This window comes from Amblyomma maculatum, unplaced genomic scaffold (genome assembly GCF_055883805.1).
Source record: "Amblyomma maculatum isolate TAMU_Amacu unplaced genomic scaffold, ASM5588380v1 scaffold_13, whole genome shotgun sequence".
NCBI lineage: Eukaryota > Metazoa > Arthropoda > Arachnida > Ixodida > Ixodidae > Amblyomma > Amblyomma maculatum.
The window spans coordinates 4,863,826-4,886,946 of NW_028146738.1; the positions used below are offsets into that span (position 1 = coordinate 4,863,826).

The following is a 23,121-nucleotide window of genomic DNA, read 5'->3' on the forward strand; positions in this document are numbered from 1 at the left end:
TGGGGCGCTATTCTGCTATGGCCGTCAGCCAAGTTAATAGAAGGTACTCTTCCTTGATATTAGAAGCAGTAAGCATAATGTGTGCGTTTCCAGTTCCCAACAAAAGTATTAAATCTGCTTTTTTAAATTTACCCGTTACGCAAAACGTACTACGCGTTTCCCTAATCAGACCATTAAAGGACGGATTTTATGTTAGTCAACGCAGTTACGTACATTACGTTCACAAATCCTTTTCCGTACATTTGCTGTCGTTTATTAAGTGATCGATTTCCAGGATTTAGGCAACAAATTCTAAACAGCTAGATGCAACAGTGTTAAAAAAAACGCCTCAGCGACCAAGCCCAATGGAAGAACCAAATGAGCGCTGTGGAGTGGCGTGGCCTTGTCTAAGGTATTTTCTTTCGTTCGCGAATGTTAAGTAATTCGGCAATGCTGATTAACTTTATAATGATTGAAGAACAGTGTCAACACAGAAATTCAGTCTGGAGAAACAGTTGGCTGCAATGCTTGCACAAGGGTAGCAATTACGCAGCTTTTGCGACCTTTAAAGGAAGATCCTACGTGACAAGCTTCTGAAGCAAATCTCTTCTCCAGCGTTGGCGCAAAGCCCCATGGTGGACAGGGCTCCATTGAAAGGACGATTTTGCTTCCTGAGACTCGTAATACGCTGAAGCAGCAACAGTGTCACGTCGAAGGGTTTTTTTTTTTTTTTTTTTCTATTGTATGGGTTCGTTTTTTTTCGATGAAAACTGCTTTACGTGAACGGTACTTTGGTGCGAAGTTTTAGTCGGCGGTTTTTCACGATGACTTAAAGCTTCTAAGTTTACTTTCTTCTTGAAGCGGACATTGCGAGCTTGCTAATGAGTCTTCGCTAATTAACTGAGAATAAAAAATGTACTGTGGACTGGGCGACGTTACATGGGCATTTTCAGGCTTAATTACCTTATCTTGGGCTGCCGGCATATGTCAGGACCTGCTTACATCCCAGAAATATCTCTGCCGGGCATTCCGACATCTCTAGCTCACTTATGATGCTAGTTGCTTCTACTTTCAGTGTGCAGGGCGTTTTAGCCAAGCACCGTCCCTTTGATCCCAGAATGGTTCCTTTAAGGCAGAACGATGGCAATTTAACCGTGTTTGCTAGGGGAGAAGGACGTGAGTAAGCACGGGGATTGTATGCGCGCTACATAGAATTAATTATCTGGGTAATAGTTCAACACGTTTATTAGAATTGACTCGTTAGTCGCCTGATTTCGATAAAACTTGTAGTGGACCATACTTATGAAAACCGGAACCGCGGTGGGCGGTGAGTGCGAGCAGCCACTAGCGCAAGCAAACGCCGGTCGGCTGCGCGCATAACGTGACCTCTCATCCAGTATAGCGGCTGGTCCCTCTTCCACCCCTTCAGGGTTGCCATGTGACATCTACTTTCGGACCTGTTTTCGTGGTAATCCGCTGTATTACAGCTGTAGTTGCTAATGGAACATTTCATTAACCATTAGTGTTCCTTGCACCTTTGTTTCCGTTTGTTCGAGAAAATGATCAGAAACTCCACGGTCACATGTTGTAATGCGAGTTGCCATGCCGAGAAAAAAAAAACTTCTTTCCGCCTATAGTTCGCCCTAGTGTAGCTCCAGATAAGCTTATCTTCTTCGCCGGAACGGCGCGCGTCGGCTGCATGAATCACATAAATCCGTTTTACGAGTGGATTGTGCTCGGCCTAGGAAAGCTGGCTTCGTCGGGCAGTCGTCACGTTTTTTTGTGGTCATCGTCGGCAGCAGCATTAACGAACGCCTTTTTTGCCACGCCTTCTTGAGTGGTAGGGGGTTTAGGCAGGCTCTCGAGGCCCCTTGCAACCCGCCGCTCTTATCGCTTTCTTATCTTGTAGACCCCATGCCCGTATCTGTTCTTCGAACACTCGTCTCCTTCAAACTTCTCCAGAAGAGGGAACTGCCAGTCGCCCTTGCCAATTCAGTCTCAATCCGGGATGACAAAACTTCCCTCGCTGTTTCGCGCTCCGGCGCTCCGTAGATTTGTGGGTAAAAATAATCGCTTTTTTTTTAATCTCATCTCTCTGCATTGCTCTACCTGCCGTGCCTGAAAAAGGGCCCAAGCAAGCAATTTTGCCTCCCTACAGCAGTGGCCTAGGCAATATAAAAAAAAAAAAAACAGCTGGTTCAGACCAAAGCTAACTAAACGAGGTGCTTTAATACAATTTTTTTTTTTTTAGGGCGGTCCTGTCATGTACCCTTTTCTCGCAGCTTGCAGAACGCTGGAACATAGCATGTGTCGCATTCATCTTGTCCCATCGCTCCAATATGAGAACCCGTCTGATGCGTTTCCGCCTGTTTATCGATGCGACAGTCGACATTCCAGATAGGCCAGATAGTGGTGTCCTCCGTGGTAAAGTGGACGCTAGTTCTCTTCATTTCCGCTCTCTTATGGGCGCAGGCAAATATATTTTTCGGCGTATGCATGGTATACCGCGGAAAGGCTTGTGTGAGTTGCTCCGAGGTTTCCCACATTGCTAGTGGTGTGAATACATAAAAAATCACTCCACTTTGAGTGGCCACGAGTGGTGTGCGACAACGAGTGACTGAAAAGGGAAAGATTTAGGCTGGAGCAAAATATTTCCACGAAATACCCGTAATCTCTGCGAATAGAATGTTGCACATTGCAGTGTAATTACGGCATGACTGAGCCGTATGATAGTGAGCCCAGTTCTAATGGGTGTTCGTTTTTTTGTTTTTGCTCAAATTATTTTATAGAACTTCGGAGCCCTCCGTTAGGAAAGTGTACACTTTAAACATAACTCATAAATTTGATTCTAAATGGAATTTATCTGTGTTCGGCTCTTCTTCCCATTTTTTGTTCCTTTGTCGAGGTATGCAAGCTCAAATGCTGTAACGTTGTGTAAGTTATTTCCCGGCTAGATTCCTGCGAGGCTCAGAATACATACAGGAGTAACCGAGCCGTTACTGCCAGTGTTAAGCTTTGGGAGATATAATGTGATTTTGTAACTCCAAATATATCACCTATGATACCGCGTCTAGTTTTCGTATATTGCCTGTAGCTAAATCAAATCCTAATGTGTTTCAGAAACGATCTTTTACATTTATTTATCCGAAAGCTAACCCTTGCGGCCAAACAGCCTAAACTTTCACTGTCCGTGGTGTGAAATTATCGGGTGAGGGAAGAGTTTTGAATATTGATTTTGCTTTACTGTGCTTCGGCATATCGAGTGTATTTTCATCATTCTTCTCTGTTATCTAGAAGTCATCAAGAAATGCCTGCGCCTAATTTTGCTGGAAGCAACTTTTTGTAGTTAAACCTAATCATGGAATCTTTTCAACGGTATTTCGATTAAGTTAAGAAAATTACATTTACACAACCTTTTCGAATCCTCATCATTACAATGTTAAAGCTACAACCTTGTAAATGTATTTCAATGACTCTCAACCGGTTCATTGCAATGTCAACCACGTCGTTGGCTGCTTACATAGTGCAGAGAAGGAAGATGATTCGTGATGTTTTACGCAAATATTGGCCAATGCCTTAAGCGTGACTATTTGAACGTTTATTGCAAGTTTCATCGAAATAAATCTGAATCTGTGCCACTGCTACGAGTTATTTGTATTTAAGTCCTGAGGGCACTGCAGGTATTTCTGCCTTGCTAGTCAGTTCCTTGGCAAATGATAGTATTACGGTTACTCTATTTTCTAGGGTAATAACGTAAAATATTTGGAGCAAACTACGCGCCCCGATGGCGCGGGAATTCCGCTGCTCGGTTCCACCCGTGAGTTTTTTTAGAGTATCACGCTGTACACTGAGTAGTTACACTTATTGAAGTGTGTTACTGGGGCCATATATATATATATATATATATATATATATATATATATATATATGCAAGTTTAGTGCAAGTTAAAAGATAGCATGTGTGCCCTGGGTGGTGTGGCCCGTAGTGATCGTAGAGGGTGTCGATGGAAAAGCGCCAAGTTCCTTCGGCCGCTCGTCCGGCGGCACGTCGCTGGTCGGAAACCGAATTCTTGAATAAGCCGGTTTATCGATGACCTGATCAAGTAGGAGACAGACCAAATACCGTTGAGATTCGGCGTGCTCTCCCCTTTTCGCGCGAAAACATCCCTTTAATTGCCTTTCTCCAGGATTCTCTGGCACACTTCATACACCGATCAGAACTATGCTTCTTTTGACAAAGGTATGCCGGTGCTAATAGGGTGGATTTAATGTCGAACACCCGCGCATTCCTCTAAACCGTTAAGCGTCTCAGCACATGTCTACAGCCCCCGCGGACTGGCACGGAAAAGCATTATAATGAACAGTACAAGCGCGTAGCACTGATCACGTGTGCAGTCGTATCCGTGGTTCCCATTCCTTCTGATTCTGGGACATCTATTCTCAGCGCTGCTCATCTTCGCAAGGCCCGCAACCGCACCCCTTCACTCACAACACCATTTCGGTCTCCGGGGATGTCCCGGCAGACGTGCACGGCAAGGGGGAGTTGAAGAGGGGGAAGGGGAAACCCCAGCAGCCGCCGGCGCCGTGGGCTCCTAAGCTAACAGTATGCTTGATTTTATCATTGCTATGCACTCAAATGCCTTGAAAAGTGGGAATGTAACAGGTTTACCTTAAAGCTACATGTCGACTACACGCGTCCTTCAGACGCAACTATGGAGGGTGAGCGTAGGTACAACTCAGAGCAACACGAGGGACCAGGATTACCGGTAGCCCCCCTACTGTGACGGATACTAATTAATTCAAGACTCGCTTCCTACTACCGTTAACCCCATTTTCTGTATTTTTTTCACCTGTTCTCTTATCTACACTGCCCTACTCTTTAGAAGAAAACTGTTGTGACTGAATCGTTCTCGAAGTGTAACCCCTTGAGAGAGCGTAATTTCATCAATCGTGTTATTGGAGGCTTGCTGTATTTGTCCTATCCCTGCGTATCACTGTTCCCTCTGAGGGCGCTTCTATTTTCCACTCCAGCTACGCTGGACACAGTCGTCGAGCTCAGTGGATGTCACGGCATCATTTTGCCTTTGCGTTTTGGAGCGTGTTTCTCGAATTCGAACGCGATGCCAACTGGAAAAGCAAATTTCAGCCTGCGTAGCTCCAACGTGCTGGTTATGGTGGGTGGCTGGGTGAAATATGAGCGAGCCGTATTTATCAAAGTGCGTGTTGCTAGAACAGTACTTTTGTGGTGACAGTAGCGTTTTTCTTTTTTCAGTATTGAGCAGCCGCCTAGCAATCTGGAAGCATATTGCGACTACAGGTCATTGGCATCTGAAAGCTTCTGCTGACGAAAATATGCGTTCTGGAAAAGAATCGGCAGTCGTGCATATACACCCTGTCAATACCTTAACAGTACCGTGGGACCGTCGACTGCCCGGCGCAGCGACACCGAGTGCCGATCCGAATCAAAGCGAAAGTAGGGAGAGCGAATTAGCGGGGGCCGTAACCATTCTTCACGATCGAGTGTCACCTACTCGGCCGGTTTTGTCGGAAGCAACCCCTCGAAATAAATTTTGTGTCCTAGTTACGGCAACGTTTGTCCCGTGCTCTATCTGCTTTTTGTTTGCGGATTTGATTTGCGCACATTTGTACAGTTCTAAGTGCTGTATACGCTTGTCACTGGTTGCATTTGCGGGTATATAGTGTCCCGAGGACGTTCCTTTGACCTCAGTTAATAAGCTGATATTTAACGTCCTCGACAAAAAATTATTTCCAAAGGAACGATTCCGATTATTACTTCATCGCAAATCTCGTTAGAGATGTTATCTGCAATATATGCGACGGATAAAAAGAAGCTGAGGCAGCTTCTTGGGGTGCCGATGCGGAACAGCAGAGCAGCCGACGCTCACTGCAGCAGCAGGAATTGTGGGCATGCCTTTGACCTCGCTCACTTTGCCATCTCCCACGTTTGCGCTCATGCGATACATGAATCGGCCCGCGGTACGTGGTCTGGTGAAATCGGCAAATATGTCGCAAAGGAAGGTACTACGGCTGCACCTTAAGAACAGGGTCCCAGTCCGAGCTCTGAAAAAAAAAAACACAAATCTGCACAGAACGCTCAATTATAAGTGGGAATCAATCGCTAGCCTGTTCGAGGAGGCTGAAGTTAAGAATTACATCGCTGCAAGATAAAGAGGCCTTTAATCCTTTCAAAAAAGTTCAAGACATATTTCATTTCCTGCTTGATTATCGCCTGTGCTATATAGGAATGAAGTTCTAGTGTTCTCGAAACTACTTGACCTTGAGGGATTCCCCTAAAGATTGGTTCAACGCATTGTTTGTGGTTGTAAACGCTCTACGTCTCCAATCAGGCGCAGCTTTTCAGACTAAACAGCAGTGGCGATGGTCAGTGTCATTCTCACGACCTCCAGCAATTTCATGTCTTTCTTCCTTTTCTGTGTCAATTGCGCTTGCCTGTGCTTCATTGTTCCCTTTTGCAACGGGGCTCCAGTCCGCTGGTTAGTGCTCTTAGATGTGGGGATGAAATAAAAAAGCGTTCCTGCAAATCGCTGAAGAGGTGGCGTGTAGGAAAGCTCATTCTGTTTTCACTTGGTGATTTCCACTAACGAGAGCTGCATGTTTGTTCACATCGTGCTGAGCTGCCACTGATCGATAGTATTTACTCACCCCCTCATTGTTTCCTGAATCAGACATTCAGGTTCCAGTCCGTGTGTCGTCTCCCGTAGAATAGAGGAAACCCTTGCCGCTAATGGGCATCGTGCCGACAGTGTTAGAACAGGCGGTCCTAACACTCTAAAAACGCGCTTATTTTCGTAGGCCTCCGCAACCGTTCAATGATATACGACGCTCATTTTCATTTATCGAGATCGCATAATTATATGCCACATTTCCTAGCATCCACTCCTCATTCACGCGTGGCCGTTACTGCGTCTGTCTACTCTGGTGTCATAACAGACGGTGCAATTTCGTAGATAACTCTCCGGCGCACGTTGTCACGTGATCCTGAAGCGCAAGCGTAACGTTGCTGATAACTAGCGGATGCAATCCCGGAGTTTTCAGTCCTGATCGCTACTACTGCGACCACGTTCATCCCAGGGTTTTTTTTTATTTTTTTTTTTTTTGTTATTGCTGCTCTCATCTATCGGTGTTAATAGGCGGCGTTGCGCGCCTCTGCTATCGTCTGCGCGCTCCGCATTGACGCAGCGGGCGAAGAGGGCTTCCGACGGCTGCTGTCTAGCTTGTAGCAGGCGGGCTACCGTCACTCAGTCGGTTGCGGCCAAGGCTACGTCAATTACGGAGCACGCGGGGCGTGCCAGCCACTTGATGCGTCTTTGTCCGTCGCTCACTGCGACCGCTGGGCGGCCGCCGCTGGTGTTTATTGACGGCCAAACGACATCCTCTTCCTCTCTACGCTTCAGAGCACCACGAGCGCACAACGCCGGGAGGACGCATCGCCACTTTCCCCCATTTTCCCTTTCTCCAGCGCAAAGCAGCTTGTCTCTGGCCCAGCCTTCGTAACAAAGTCGTGGGCATTGTTTTGTGTCGGAGCCGGTCGCACAAGCGGACGTCTGGCTGCTGCACTCAAATCTATTAGCTGGATTTGCAGGAAGACGCTGCATGCGACAATGAAATCGTTTTGATTCGTCCATGGGCTGCTTTTCGCCGGGGCGTTTTGCACGGGCGTTAGTTCTGAAGTCTGAAACTAACGTGTTCAGAAGTGGAAACAGGAGATTAAGGAGGTAAACGGCCCATAGAAGTAGGATTTTTTTTTTTTTTTTTTTTTTGCTTTCAATGATAATTCTACATTTCTCTCCCGCGGAACTTCATTTCTGTTCTACACCATACTTGCTTTCAGTATGTATTGTTAGCTCTCGGCTTCTCCACTCCACGGCTATAGGCCTGAGGGGGGTGTAGAATGGCGCTAAAGATGTTCTGTGAGCCAGACGTTGTGGCGAGAAAACTTGTGGCCGTGAGCAGTATGTGGCAGGCAGCTTCTCTGTAGATCGCTTACGTTGTAAGAGATGCCGAAAGAATATCGATGCTCAAAGAATCAAGGAGCTAGTTGTATTGTTTTGTTTATATGTGGCAATATAAATATTTATTCAATTAGAGAACGAACTGACGAAAGTTTCTTAGCTTCCTTAGGGAAAAGCCAGAAAAAAAAGAATGCCTTGTTGGTGGCAAATTCAGGGGCTCACGGCGCTGGTCCGTTCTTGCCCACTATGTAGCCATTGTCGCTTGTGTTCCAAGGCTACACTGGCGCACTTTTTTATCGTGCTTTCCCTCTCTCGGAAAAAAAAAAAAAAAACTTTAGCAAATTCGACAACATGGAAGCTTTCACAGATATACCACTGTCGTGCTTCCGTACCTGTGTGTCAGTTGTGTGGAGGCTTTCATTGCTCGCAGAGTCGTGTCGTTCCTGTTCCTCCTTTGTTCGTACCTGGGAAACCGTCCATAATGGGCCAACAGCAGAGGTCTCAACAGAAGCCATGCCGCTGTCTGCTGGCGCCCCACCCGCACAGTCGTGGTTAATTGGCTTGCCGACCTTCACGCTGAGGGGTTGCATTCCGGCCCTTCTTTTGGCAGAGATAAACTCTTATACAGACGGTTCTCACGGTTTCTATTGAAGGAAATGCCGGAAATGGCTAACATATACCGGACTTTGTCATCATAAGTACTATTGTTGCTGTTGAAAACGCGTGGTTGCGCACCATTAATATGCGGTGATTTTCGCATGCAACAATTGCATATGCCTAGTGGATTTGAAATGAGCGCTGGTACAGGTTGTTTCAATACAAGCTATTATTAATTATAAACTTGAGTGTAAAATTGCGCTCCTCGTATTTCACATTACCTGATGGCTTGGGGATGATTATGTTCGCATCGGACTATGTTCGAGAAACGCGCTTTTCTGATACTACGAATTACACAATTTTGTGATTACTCATCGATTTCTTAACCTGATATACCATGCATCTGTTGTGACAGCGTTTCTGAAGATGCTTTATTCGTAATGTAGCGAGTCTACTCCTAGTTTCAGCTGCAATTCTCAAATACACCCGGTCACAAATTTTCGCGCCGCTGAATTGAATTTCTCTGGAGGGGGCCCAGGTGGTTAAAATTACTCCGTAGCCCTCCACTACGGCTCCTCTTTCTCTTTACACTTTCACTCCCACCTTCCTCCCTTCCCTTACCCCAGTCAAAAAATATCAATGGGTCCAATTGGGAAGACCAGTCAGATTGAATTGGTTCTGCCAATCCCAAATGGTTTGTCCAATGGGTACTGTCCAACCCAAATGGTTTCTCCACTCCCAATTGGGAAGCCCGGTTGGTTTCCTCACTCCCAATTGGGACGTCCAGTTGGTTTCATGACTCCCAATTGGGAATGAAGAAACCATTTGGGGGTCCCAATTGGGATTGAATAAACCCATTGGGAAGCCCAATGGGTTACTTCAATCCCAATTGGGATTCCTTCGCTCCCAATTGGGATGCCCATTTGAAACGAATTGGGCTTCCCATTGGTTCTAATTGGTCCTAAGCAAACATTCCCAATTGGGAAAGTCAAGTCAGTGATATCCTTGACTGAGATGTGCACAGATATACATACCTCTATTAAAAGACAACAGTGAAAAATTTAAGTTCTTATAAAAAGTATATGCCGCTTAATCTTATTAATTGATTATATCATGTTCACTCTAAGTGCAGGCATAATTAAATAAGTTAACTCTGAATAACAAAAATGTGTCACTGGTCCCAGCAGCACTGTTCAAAGAATGGAGTATATAAGTCTGCAACCTGTGGATATATACATTGAATCTGTATTAGTTCCATGTGTGTAATGCTTGCTTGTCTCATATATGATTTCTGTAAAAAATTGTAATTTCATTCCACTTGTATAGAAGTCGGCTCCCCTATAACTTCTGGACACAAAACATTGATATTGCATTTCCATTCTTTTTTTTTTTTCAGCTATGTGAGTTCAAACCATTTGGGCTCAATGGGTATGCCATTTGAGTTCAATTGATGAACCATTTGGTCTTCATGGGTGACCTATTATTTTCAATTGGGAGCACCAATTCATATCAAATGGTCAGGCCCAATGGGTGGCGAAAACACAATTGGTTTTTGACCCATTCATTTCAATTGGGAAATTCCCAATTGGACCCATTGACTTTTTTTGACTGGGACGGCGCGGTTGAGGTGTCCACGAAAACAATGAAACAGTTACTGCGCCTTTCCCTTCCTATAAATCAATCTGGAGGGGGAAATCCAAAATCACCCTTGTTGTAATGATGCCCGTGCACATTAAATCCCTTCCCTTGAGGATTCTTGTTTACGCAGATATGCTTTACTACTCGCTTTAATGACTGATACCTTAATTTGCGCCTCCAATATCTTTCCTTTATTCATTATCATACAGTCGGCACCCATCACGTCACGTGAAGGTCCACAGGATGTAGATGTAAAGCCGCGCTTTATTCCAGCCCTGCGAACATGTCTACGTGTCACATATGGGTAGCGTGGCCGACTCGAGATTCACCCACCTCAAGTGAGCGGCCCAAGTCAACTCCTGATTGCATGACCAACGTTACGTTGTGGGGGTGACGTCACACAACTCGCCGTATAATCTGTTCCCAGCCATATAATCTGCCCATTACCACTTTTCAGAGACATGTTAGTCATTCCTTTTCCCTCGCAGCGCCGACGCTGGCGTTTCTGGAAAACAGGGTCTTTGCGCTATCGCGGGTCCTTTCCCAGCGGCATGGCTCACAGTCCAAGGCGTTTCTTTATCCCGTGAAAACCCACCGAACTCCTTGTTAATGCGCCCTTGCTACCGGCAGATCGGCGAAAAGGCAACAGCCTGCTACTTTCGCCTGCCTGACTGATATGTGTGCTTGGCGCCTCTCACATTTGCCACCCACCTGAGCGATGACAAAGTAGCTCCCCTGTGGTTCGTAGGGAAGTAAAGAACCGCTCAAGTTTTGACGCGGCTACTGTTTCCAGTGTCTTGATCGATCACGCACTTGCTGCTCAGTACGCACCAATTTTGTTTGCACAGCTTGCAAACGTGAGCTAAAAGGACGTTTTTCTTTCCTAGTTTGCTATGGTCATAATTTCGATTTGGATTAAATGCAGAGCCAATTCGTGTATGCAGAGATTTGGATGCAATTTAGGAAACCGCACGCAGCCGCGATAGATTCCACCTGTTTAGGCACAGGACTTTGATAGGTAAATACGAGTAACGCTGCGTCCTTCCCTTCTTTTCTTCTTGACTGCAGCTGGGCCATCTTGTTCTCGCACCCTGCCGACTACACTCCGGTGTGCACTACCGAGCTGGCCAGAGCCGCCCAGCTGGCGCACGTCTTCGAGGAGAAGGGAGTCAAGCTCATCGCCCTCTCTTGTGACAGCGTCGAAAGCCACCACGGATGGATTAAGGTATGACCGCTTTTTGTGACCATACCTTTAACTGTTTAATCTGTAATAGGTCAGAATTTGTTAAACAGCAAGTTCATTCCGCAAACGAACGGGTGCATCACCCTTTCTCAAACATTTAGAGCCCAGAGGTTTTGGTTCAAGACTACACTTCGCATGGCACGTGCAGCTTTCAAGCCTCGTGAAAGTATAGGCACACTCTCCCTCTTCACTCCGTGAGCTCACTCACTTAAGCAAACAACTGGGCTCTAAAATTATTTGAGGCTAAACATGCTCAAAGCCCGGCTTGCTTCAAAAAACAACTGTTGGTTGCCGAATTATTCCTTGCGTATTGTGCCCAGCTGTATATATTGGGTTTTCGTTTTCTTGCTTCTTTATTTTTTCACTCACGTTATTCTTTTTTTTTTCTTGGCAAACCTTGCATTTTTGACACCGTTAACTTAATCTGCGATCGTAGTGGTCCAGTGTGCTCATCTCGGTTCTTCCTTTGCTTGTACTCCTTTGAACGCTTTGCGTTTGTCGAAGCTCATATTCGTAAAGTCTGACGCAGATTGCACGCAAGCTGTAAAGTATTCTTCCCCCACTCTTCCGACGCTCTTAATTATATCGAGTTTTTTCAGTGTCGCACACGTCTGGCTATTATTCCACGGGCGCGTGTCTTCCTCGCAGGACATCGAAGCATTTGGAGAGCTGCCCGACGGGCCCTTCCCGTATCCCATCATCGCCGACGAGAAGCGAGAGATCGCCGTGCAGCTGGGCATGCTGGACCCCGTTGAGAAGGACAAGGAAGGCCTGCCGCTCACCTGCCGCGCTGTGAGTGTTCGCGCTCGGAACTTGTGCCTTCTCTTCGCTGTCTGATAGGGTTCAATCAAGTTTCAGTGCATTCCCGAAGCCGCAGTTGCCGTTTACGTATAACGAGCTCCCTTCCTTTGCATGGATATTTGTGATATAACGCAGACATTAATCTTTATTTCCTGACCAGTCATCAGTGTCGTGTGAGAATTTGCGGACGCATTTCTTAATCTATTTCCAGGTTATTGTCAACCATACACTAGTGTTAGTAACTTTTTTAGGGTCTACAGACCTTTCTCATACCGGCTGAGGCGTTTTCTTTTCTTCTTATTCCCTTTGTAGTAACTTCGATTATGAGCATATCAAGGGTATATTTTTGCCGATGATATCGAACGTCCTCGTAGAAAGCTAGATCCCGCGTTAGCGCTTGCAGCGAGGTTTCAACCACTTCACGACGCGCAATGGGAACTGCCGGTGTTAGGAGCACATCGGTAAAATCGAACCGAGAAAAGGACTGAGACTTCGCGAGGGCGCCGCCGCATTTCTACTTTCATTTGAAAAACCATATATGAGCAGCTGGGTATTCTGAGACGGACAGTAACTCTTGTGGAAGTTAAAATTTTGACCTATTCCGTCAATCGATCAAGCACAAGCGTGCGTGCAGTTCACTTCTACAGCGGTACTTGCATGGCAACTTTTTTAGCGGTCAGCCTCGTCGGTGTAAGTAAATGAAAGCAGCCACATAAGGGTAAATTGTGGCCGCATGCCAACATCTAATGCGCTAGAATTTATTGGTTGCGGTGAGCGATTTCAGCGATAGGTGTGGCGACGCCGGCAGGGCCGAAGCCGAAGGTAGCGAAGGCCAGCGATGCGAGGCGTCGAGGAACCACGGAAGCGAGGAGCTCTTTGGAATAGGAGCAGTGCAAATTTATTTGCATGATTGCGTGTTGGTAGAGATTTTAGAGAAAAGCCTCCCCAGCAGTGGTAGTACCCCGGTTTTTAATCGCCGCCTAGGTAGGGAATCCATTGTCCATGAGTACTGGCCAAAAGATCACCAATGCGCATTGTTTTCACACAGCACCATAAAGACCCGCCTAAATTATTACATGTAGGTGACGAATACGTCACCAGCTTCCCACGAGTATGCCTGGTTTCTGACACTGCGAAAGCGAGGATCGGGTTGGCGGCCCGTCTTCAACTTTAAACCGACCTCACTACTGGGCCGGGACGCATGCGTCATTCCTCCGGCGCCGCACCTTGGGAAGAGCGTAGTTTCAAGGGCAGCCTCCCGTAGCGTCGGCCCCACGTGGATGCCTGATGCCATGTGAGCTGCCGCTTCGCGCAGGGTCTTGTGCTTCACAACAGCCGTCCTGAGAAAAAATCTCAATCGGAGCAGATTCGAACCCAGGAATTCCTCGTGGGAAGCGAGTACACAACCTCATAATACGGCGGTCTCGTGTTACTTCATGGACAGAAGTGAACCTTTTGTGTATGTGTGTGTGTGTAGGGGGGGGGGGGGGGGGAAGGGGGGTGATAAAAACTACCTTTTAAGGAAAAAAAAGTCCAGCCGGCGTTTAAAAACCGCCGACATGGTGCTTTGGGTGAGAAAGATAATTGGGGGGAGGAAGATGGAAAGAGAGCCGGGCGGAAAATTAAGGAAAGCAAGGAGGGTCGAAGGTAAAAATGCGGCCATTAAACGTGCACTAAAGGGCATCGGCGACTGTCATAACATGAAATGACCTTATCAGTTATGGACTGATAAAGTTCACTGCCTGAAGAAGACATGAAGGTAGCACGCAAACAGTAACTAGATTGCCTAGATGCCCAGCGTCATTTAAATGCTCAAATAAGAAGTTGATTGCATGTCTGATTCCTAATGCCAGTCTTGAGGGATGGACCTAAAACACAGACCATTGTTAGAGGCGTTGTGCTAGTGAGTGATACGCAAAATCACAAGATGGGAAGGTGGTGTAAATGCTCGACAAAATAAAAAAAGAAATCTGCGACTGTCACGCGCGACACCACGCCAGATCCTTTAAGAGTAGCGTACGGCGGCGGCCCCATGCTGCAGCAGGGTTGGTGTCTGAACTTCCCGGGTCGTCAGTTTAGGTGGCGTGGGCGAACAGGTGGACGGAGGGACGACAACTGCATGGAAAGCTACCGCACGCTCGCCTATAAGCTCTTCGCATGCCGTTCCATGAGTGAATAAGAGTTTGCAATGACCAACGAAAGTTGTTTGAAATTGTTTGAAACTCGGCCAAGCAGTCGGTAGTGTTGCCAAGCGCTTGGTAACCCATTCAAACCTATGCAATATTTCCTCCCTGCAGCCAAACAAATGATGGTCGGTGTTCAAAAATGACCAGTTGTACATGGCAGAGGTTAGCTGTTGTTGAACCTAGTGTACGAGTGAAAGCTCTGTTAAAGAAGAATTGGACACGATTTTCCGGTATGTCGCACACGCTGCACTCACACACACACAAAAAAATAGGTTTTTCGTGAAGTCCCGATGGAACAAAGTAGCAGCGCAGGAACTCTGGGCTGGACGGATTGCGTGGTTGGCCGCCGCCGAGACGCTGTCCGCATGTTCGCTCTCACCAGCAAATGACGTCGAGGCAGATTCTGAAGCTGCCGCTAATTTTCTAGCCTTCTAATTGTTTGGTAGCACTACCTTCGCTCTTTCACCCGTCTAACATCTCGTTCTTTATTCGTCTACGCCGCCTGCTTAGCATATCTCGCTACACGGTGGGCCTTAGTGCTTTACGCCCAATGAGTGAAAGTAAGTTTATCCGCTGATGCTTATACGATGGGCAGGTATTTATCGCGGTTGAGGCGCTATCTGTTCGACCGCGCGAACGTACCTTGTGCTCACCAGCGTCTGGGAGCCTCGATGCGCACATCCTGGTTGTTTCCTTTGGAGTACACCGTTTGTTTCTCTGAAGCGGGAGTCACAACTGACAAAAGAGCGACCAGATACTTAAGTCCGCTCGGAGGATCGCCTCGACGGATGTCCGTTCAAACCTTGAACACTAGCTTCGCCAAAACCAAAGCACAGCTCCCACAGTTGACGTTGCCAGCGTACGTGCGTGATGTCGTGTATCCTTGTGGCTCGCGGGACACTCGACGCTTCTGGCAGGCGTGTCGCTCCCATTGCGGCTGGGCTCCCGTCCGCGCGTTGCTGCCTCGAAAGCTGATCCTTTAGAAAGGCGCTGGAAGTACGACGGGCAGCGAATTTTCCTCAGCCCTCGGGGCGCTTCTAGAGAAATTTGCAGTGAATGTATCAATTCGATACAATTTGATTTCAATTTTATACCTGAGTTAGCATGGCATTACAGCATATGCATGTATCGTGACTTTGTCGTGGTAAGCTCCGCCACTGCTTTGCTCAGTTCCAGCTGTGGAATTGCGAGCGGGAAGACCACGCGATATGCTTGTCGCAGGATGACTTGTGCGTATAGGCCTGGCTGTTTGCGCTTTTGAGCTCTGTTGAGCTGGTTTGGCGCGACAACCATACTCTGATAAATATGTTGATAATGATATTAGGACTAAGAGCGGAGCTACATATATTTAAATATATGCCCTACTGTTACTTGTTTGAAAGCTAATTGTTCAGTTTTGGTTAAAAAGCTCGTTAATTCAAACAACTATAGGTGTTTCTAATGTCCACCACTAGGAATGACACGATGTTGAAGAATATATGCCCTTATAGCTTGGGCAACCCATTTTTAAATCCTACTTCCTTTGCAGAAACACCCTGCAGAATTGTGTTACGTTCAAGGCTGCATGTTCTGTTACATCTGGGTCATTTCATGCTAAATGTCCCAGCTCCAAAGTCAACCACCACTTCCGAAAAAAAAAAAGTGCTTGTGAAACAAGATACGATGACAGATATTGTTTTGTTTGTGAGGTTTAACGTCCCAAAGCGACTCAGGCCATGAGAAACCGATATCAATTTAAATATTTCACTTGTATTGGTATTTTGTCATTCCATGACTGGAACAAAAGAATTTTTCGCTATGTTATTGGTTCACTGAAAATGCAAAAAGTGGGGTATTTTGAGAATTTTTCTTTACATTAACCTCAACAAAATTTAAGCCGAAACAATATTTTTGTGATTTTCGTTGCTGCTGTAGTTCAGGTTTAAAATAAATATACAAATTTGAACAGAGCCGTCTTGATGCAGTTTGTTCCAAAATTTGAAGAAAAGTGACTTTTTCTTGGTATTGTGGGGACCGATCTCCCATCGTCCCCTTTAAGGTCGGCTTTTTCTCCGCGGTAGGTACTCTCGTTATCGCGCAATGGTGCCAACATTGGTGGTTAACATTATCTATCGAAAACGTGGCGCCAGCGTGCAGCAATAAATGCCTGTTTGTTGTCAGCACGTGTTGTTCCTTTGTTCCCAAGAGCACGGCCCACAGTGGTCGGCGTGCGCTCGGTAACGCATGCGATCACTGGGTGGGGACAGGGGTTTTGACTGTCAGCCGCTACTAAGCGGGGAAAACGTATTTATCCCCCTATTAGAACCCCACAATATTCAGGTATGTGTTAGTAATAACGGCCGTGGAAACGAAAACATCGAATATAGCTAATTATGCACATCAGCGACCTAGCTTTGTGCGAGTAAATTTTGTTTGTCGGGATAAATTAAGTCCATAACCAGCGGCAGCGCCAAGTCGTGCCAAACAGGAGCTTCACTACAGAACGCGCATACGTGTCACCGCCTGATATTACGGTTCGTATATTCAGTTGCGCCTTTGTTGCGCGTGTGGCTGTGCCGCTTCACATCCATGAAAATACATATCCAGCGACGCATTTTAGTCAGTGCGCCACATCTCATTTTTAGTGTTTGGGCCGCTTAGTCAAGCCAGCTCAGACAGCATCGGTGTAAGCGCTTTTCGGTTGTGTGAGTGGAGAGCTCTTCTCTATTCTGTCTGACGTGGAGACAGAACAATTTGCCTCCTATTTACAGCAGACATAATGTCGTGCATCAAAGGGTTTACGGTACCCCTTACAAAAAGAGAAAATCCCCTACAAACCCAATTTATTATTACGCTTGTCGGCATCGCTTTCCATTTCTTCTTCAACATGCAGGGTGGTCCAGGAAACTTTAGCGAAGGGTTAAGAAATAAAACATTTGAGGTAGGCCAGGGAAATCAATCGCATGCAGCAATACATGGAGCTCATTTGCGCGCTACGATCGTGCCGAGCAGCACGCCAGCACTGTCAATCGTGGTTGCGTGGACGAAATCGGCTTCGGCCCCGTTGTAGCGGCAGGCCGACTGGTCTAAGCTGGTTATTTCGCCCGCGTCAGCCAGTAGACGCATGTGACACTGCAAGTTGCAGCGAATGCGGCGAGTTCCTTGCAGCCATCGCCAACATTTCAGATTGCCGCTGGAAATGGGCTGTCGAGCCATTGCCGCGGCTAATTTAGCTCAAACAGCGACTGAGAGCGCCATAATCGCGACACGCGAATGCTCTAGTCACATGATAGTTCTTGTATTGCACGGGTTTTCGCTGGAACATGGAAAAAAGATGCACGGGATGCTTTCTTTGTCTCAAATGAAATGAATATGGGTTTCTGAAAGTGCTCTGCAACTTCGCAGATCGCTGGGACAACCCTGTATATTCAACTTTTCAAAGCTTGAATCAGCCTCAGACAAATTAAGTTTACCAAAGCTCTTCATTTTTCTTTCACTGTCAACTCTTCATTTGCACAAATTGTCTCCGAACTGAATATGCGAACCATAATATATCAGGTACTACCGGTTCTGCAGTGATGTCAGTTTGCCAGTGCTTGGAGCTATCGCTGGTTATGCACTTCTAAAAAAATTCTTCTGTTGAAAACAAATTCACTAGCAGTAAAGAAAGCTTTCTAGATTAAAAACTATGACGTTAATCTGCATAACTAGCTATCTTGAGTGTTTTATCTTGATGACCCAGATTCCCAGCACAGACCTGAATATCAAGAAAGGGTAAATTTTTTCAAAGTTTAGAACAAACTGCGTCAAATGCGGCTTTGTTCAGTACGCTCATGTTATTGTCAAAATTAATGACAAACTTCTCAGAGAAATTCTGTCGGCTTACACTTTAACGAGGTCAATGTATTCCTAATACGCGATTTTTTTTTTTATTTCAGTGACCCAAGAAAATGCTAAAGTTCCTAGACTTTTTCATTCATGAACTGTCATGGAAGAACAATGCAAAAAATATACGTAGTCACACCTTGTTTCATAATTAAATTTCTTGGATTCTCAGAACGGAAGCACAATCGGTAGCACGTTTTTTTTTTTTTTTTGTTTTTTTCAAAATTCGCGTTGGTCGGTTTTGGGGCTTTAACGTTTGGCATGGAATGGCTTATCTATATTTTGTTTAAAAAATACCTTTAAGGCTGGGATATCAGCGTAAATGTCCTTCCATCACTGTTCACTAATAAGGCCAATTTTAGCTACCCCATAACAACCAGGGTACATCACCCATTGACCCTATACACAAAATCTCCAAGCCTCTATTATTAACTTGATGCCCATAAATAGGTGCTACACCTGCCGGGCTGACTTTCTGATTTTTGTGACCTTCGATAAGAAAAGTTTGTTGAATTTACATGTCATCTAACACCCTATGGTAATACAAGCATATGCAATGTCTACTGGACATTGTGATTGTTCTACCTCACTTTGCAAGTTTGACAAATATCCATAGACGTATATCGTTTTTTTTTTTAACTGTTTGCAGATAGTTATTTTGAAACCTGCGAAAGATACGTCGATGCGCACAGTAAAGGTTTATTGTACCCTTAGGCAGACATGTGCGTCATGATCCCAGTGATGAAGCTATTAATCAAAATATTTAAGTATTTTTTTTTTCTTTATGGGCAATGCATTTCGGAATATTTCACGGTTTTTTAGTTCTTGGCTTCCCGCAATGCATATCTTAAAATGACATTGTCAGACGTAGTATTACCCGGAAATGTTGACTGTTTCTGTGGCATAAAGCAGGCAGACAGCTTCTGTATTTGCTGTATTAGAAATGCGAGCAATGCCATATTGAGAAGGGGCATTGCGGGAAGCCAACTTTACGCGCTAAAAATTGGTCGTTTTTGACGGTAGATATTTCACACTGCATTGCCGATAACAAAAATTAAAAACCTGGCTCCGCTTTTATGTTGACGGCCTTCCATTTCATAATGAAATAAAAGTAAAAAGGTTGGTTAGTTAATTCTAGTTAATAATTCGTTTAGGGCTTTATTACGCAGATAATGTGAGTTTTGCTGCACAGTTTACCCGCACAGACCGCACCGATGTATCCCTTGCAGTGTTTAAAAAAACGATTTGTAAACAGTTAAAAAAAAAAAACACCGTGTATCCAATCACTGCCTACACCTCTTTGCAGTGATGCTTGTACTATGCAGAAACTTCGTGGCACGGCAGGCACATGCCGCATTCGAAGTGCTGTGTAGAAATTTCCCAATAAGAACACTTCCATACACATTCGCAGTTATCCAGCCCATCTCTACTGAAGGGACCTATTGAAAAGCAGTCATCAAATGTGCAGATTAAAGGATCTGCTTAATGAGCATTTTTGTTCGGTGGGCAGTCCAATTCTGGTCTGAATCATAGGCGGCAGGGGTTCTTGCATGTTGGGGCTCAATGTTTTCAAGCAGTTCAATATTTTCCACGGACTTCATTTCACCCTTTCACTGCCGGGACAATTAGTGCTTAATAATTGACAAGGAATGCAAAGCTACCGAGATGCATGCTTTCAAAAATTACAAGCTACGGTCAAATAACTGTCAAATTATTTACTGCCATAATTGAGCACATTAGCTCCTGCTGCGTGTGCTCAGAGGTTATCAGCTGCGCGTGATTATCACTTTCTACACACTCGAATGTGCACGGATGATGATAAATGAGCGCTTTCAATTGATCGTGGCCTATTTTGTTTTTCATGGAAACATGGTGGGCAGTGGTAATGGGCAATGTGAATATCAACCACTTTTAACTCTTGGGATCGGCCGAGAAAGGAAGATTTCAAGCTAACAAGATACTTTTAAAGTGTGCTGATGGCACTGCATATGCATGCTGCACCACAAACTTGTTTTAATTGTAACCGCCTACATGGGCACACTGCTTCTTTGTAGTCCCAAAATTCAATAGCTGTTATTTCCGGAGTCCTCCACTACGGCGTCTCTCATAGCCTGAGTGTCTTTGGGATGTTAAACCTCACAAACCAAACCAAACCTATTCAAAGGCTATTATGCTGTATATATATACAAACAGCAGCAGGCATAGGCAAAATTCAGACTTTGCCTTTATGGTCGGGCTCTTTCTTCAACAGCGTTGTTGCTTTTCTCTGGCATGCAAATGGTAAATGAACCTTAAATTACATTCGCAGGTCTTTATTATTGGCCCTGATAAGAAGATGAAGCTCTCTATGCTCTACCCAGCTACTACTGGAAGGAACTTCGAGTAAGTAGTTCTTGATGTAGACAGTGCTGGTTATTTTTAGCAGTGTGTGCATTCTTGAGACAATGTTTCTGGTACACTGTTATTTTTGCTTTAAATATTGGTGCAAAATCAGATTCATTGAATATCATGTTCTCAATAAACACTGACCAAGATTTTGTCTAATTCATTTGGTGCAAATGTTTGATAGTTTGAAAAGTTACTTGCCAAGCTTTAAATGTGTCAGTTAATGTGGAACCATAAAAAAAGTATCTTCCGACAGATGGTTTTCTCAATTACAATGTGCTCCTTTTTTTTCCCCCTTCTCAGTGAGGTTCTCCGTGCAACTGATTCGCTGTTGGTGACTGAGACCAGGAAGGTGGCAACCCCAGCTGGATGGAAGGTGGGTGTCTCTTTCGGAGAGGCATGGAAATCTGCAATGGGCAGAACTCTCAATATAATAGCGTAAACGCTAATTAGATGTGCTGGCAACGTCGTGACTCTCAAACGCGTAATATTCGCCTAGTCTGCGATTGTGTATGTTTACATTTATATTTATTTTACTACATATGTGAATCCCTCTAATTCTACCTTACCAGAGGTTCTAACATGGTTTCTACGGCTAAAAGTATAGGACTAAACTGCGCGTCTTGAGCATCATGCCAATGCTTGCTTTCTCCAACTGTATGAAAAACGAAGTCTCAGTTCTTCACCGTCAGACTTGTGCCCCTTTGTTCTCCGGCCCTTTCTTGCGCCAGTATCCTTTTCTCTAATGTGGCTCAAGTTCGATGTAGTCGGAAGTTCCTTGCTGCCGCATTTCCGTCCTGTCCTCTATAATCGCTTGTGACATTGCCCGCAGTAGCGCTGCTACGCAAACGACGCACAAAGGTGGCAGTCGCCTCGAAGATGCGAAGCGTGGTTTGAGCGGCATTTGAAGCTAGGCCTTGAAAGTGGCGTTCTACCTCAAAAAAAAAAAAAAAAAAAAACAAAACAACGAGCGCAGATATTATTGCATTACGGCAGAAGTGAACGGACAATCAGGGGGACGAAGCGAGGCGGTTATTTTGTTCAATATTCTTCCCACACACAAAAAAAGGGAATAATAATCACTGAGTGACGCCAACAGCAACGATCCCTAGTCGCCTGGATTGCAATAGTCATCTTAGACTGCACCGCGTGCCAACGTTGTCCCGTCATTGAAAGCGAGTGAAACGTCTACTTAACGTATGTAAGCGGGAGGAAACCTACTCCTTATGTTTGAACTTCCGCTGTGACCCTTACTTTGTCGGGGTTTTCAGGAAATGCTGTGCATTTCAGGAAGGCGTTCAGAGGTCTAAGCAGGGTGTTTCGCTTGAACTAAGTACACGAGCTGTCTCTTCTTTTTCCTTTCACCCCGAATATGCAAATAGGGTTTTCAGCGTGTCCTAGTTGGTAGTGATCATAAAGCCCGGCAAAATTTCCTTGTGTAGGATTATCGGGTGATAAATTGTGTACCGTGCACTGTCTGTCACGTCCAGCTCTAGCGCTTCAGCAAAGCTGTTCGACGCTTTGTCTGTCATTATATCGCGGCTGAACTAACGCGCAAGCATGAAGTACGGCGACAGCTTCTTTTTCGTTTAACTGGAACGTTGTTATGGCAGCTGATGCTATTCCTTGCTCTAGCAGTGCCGTACTGGAGACACGTTGAACCCAGGCCTTCAGTGCCAACAAACTCTCGCATTTTGCTTTTTGTTCGTTACGCTCTTATTTCCACATATCGACGTCCTGTATGCTGCGATGGAGGCGAAAAGCAAAGCGCCTGTATGCTGTGCTATGTCAGTGCGCGTTAAAGAACCTCAGATGGTTTTAATTTCCGGAGTCCTCCACCACGGCGTCTCTCATAGCCTGAGTTGCTTTACGACATTAAACCCCCGTAAACCAAACCACTTGCTGACGCGTGACTCTGGCGTTCTGGTGATGCCATCTTGCAGAAGGGAACTCCCTGCATGGTCCTCCCGACCGTCACTGACGAGGAGATCCCCAAGCTCTTCCCGACGGGCATTAAGGAGTACCCGGTGCCATCTGGAAAGAAGTACCTCCGCACCACCATGGACTGAGCGGCTTCGTACGACGCTTCCATAATCCTTGCGCTTCCGTACATTGAGCCGCCAGACCTGCAGGCATTCATAATGCCCCTCTTTTATGGCTTAGCGAACGGGGTATGGTTCAATATTTTGCATGCCTTCGATCAATAAAAAACATTTTCAATAAATGAGGCGTTGTGTGTGTGGGAGAGAAGCATGCTGCCGAAACCACATGCCTGTCCTCCACCAGTCAAAGTTCGTTGTAATGGCTGAAAAGGCTTATATAGCGTTTAATTTTACCTCGTGCGGAGGATGCACGCGAGATTTCCGCATTAAGATGCGGTATTTCGCCGCGCAAACGTTGCCCTGTTTATCAAAGGTCTTGTTTGAAGGCCGAT

At 45.6% G+C, this 23,121-nt stretch overlaps 1 protein-coding gene across 1 annotated transcript in view; it reads left to right on the forward strand.

The window, feature by feature from the left end:
* Prx6a (Peroxiredoxin 6a) overlaps positions 1–22,911 on the forward strand; it is a 39,124-nt gene extending 16,213 nt beyond the window's left edge. Inside the window, exons 2-6 of the mRNA XM_084585917.1 lie at positions 11,277–11,433; positions 12,100–12,243; positions 20,611–20,684; positions 20,991–21,063; positions 22,631–22,911. Of these exons, the coding sequence (XP_084442043.1) occupies positions 11,277–11,433; positions 12,100–12,243; positions 20,611–20,684; positions 20,991–21,063; positions 22,631–22,756 (574 nt within the window). The 3' untranslated portion in view covers positions 22,757–22,911. The remainder of the gene's footprint in view (positions 1–11,276; positions 11,434–12,099; positions 12,244–20,610; positions 20,685–20,990; positions 21,064–22,630) is intronic.
* The last annotated feature ends 210 nt before the right edge of the window (positions 22,912–23,121 follow it).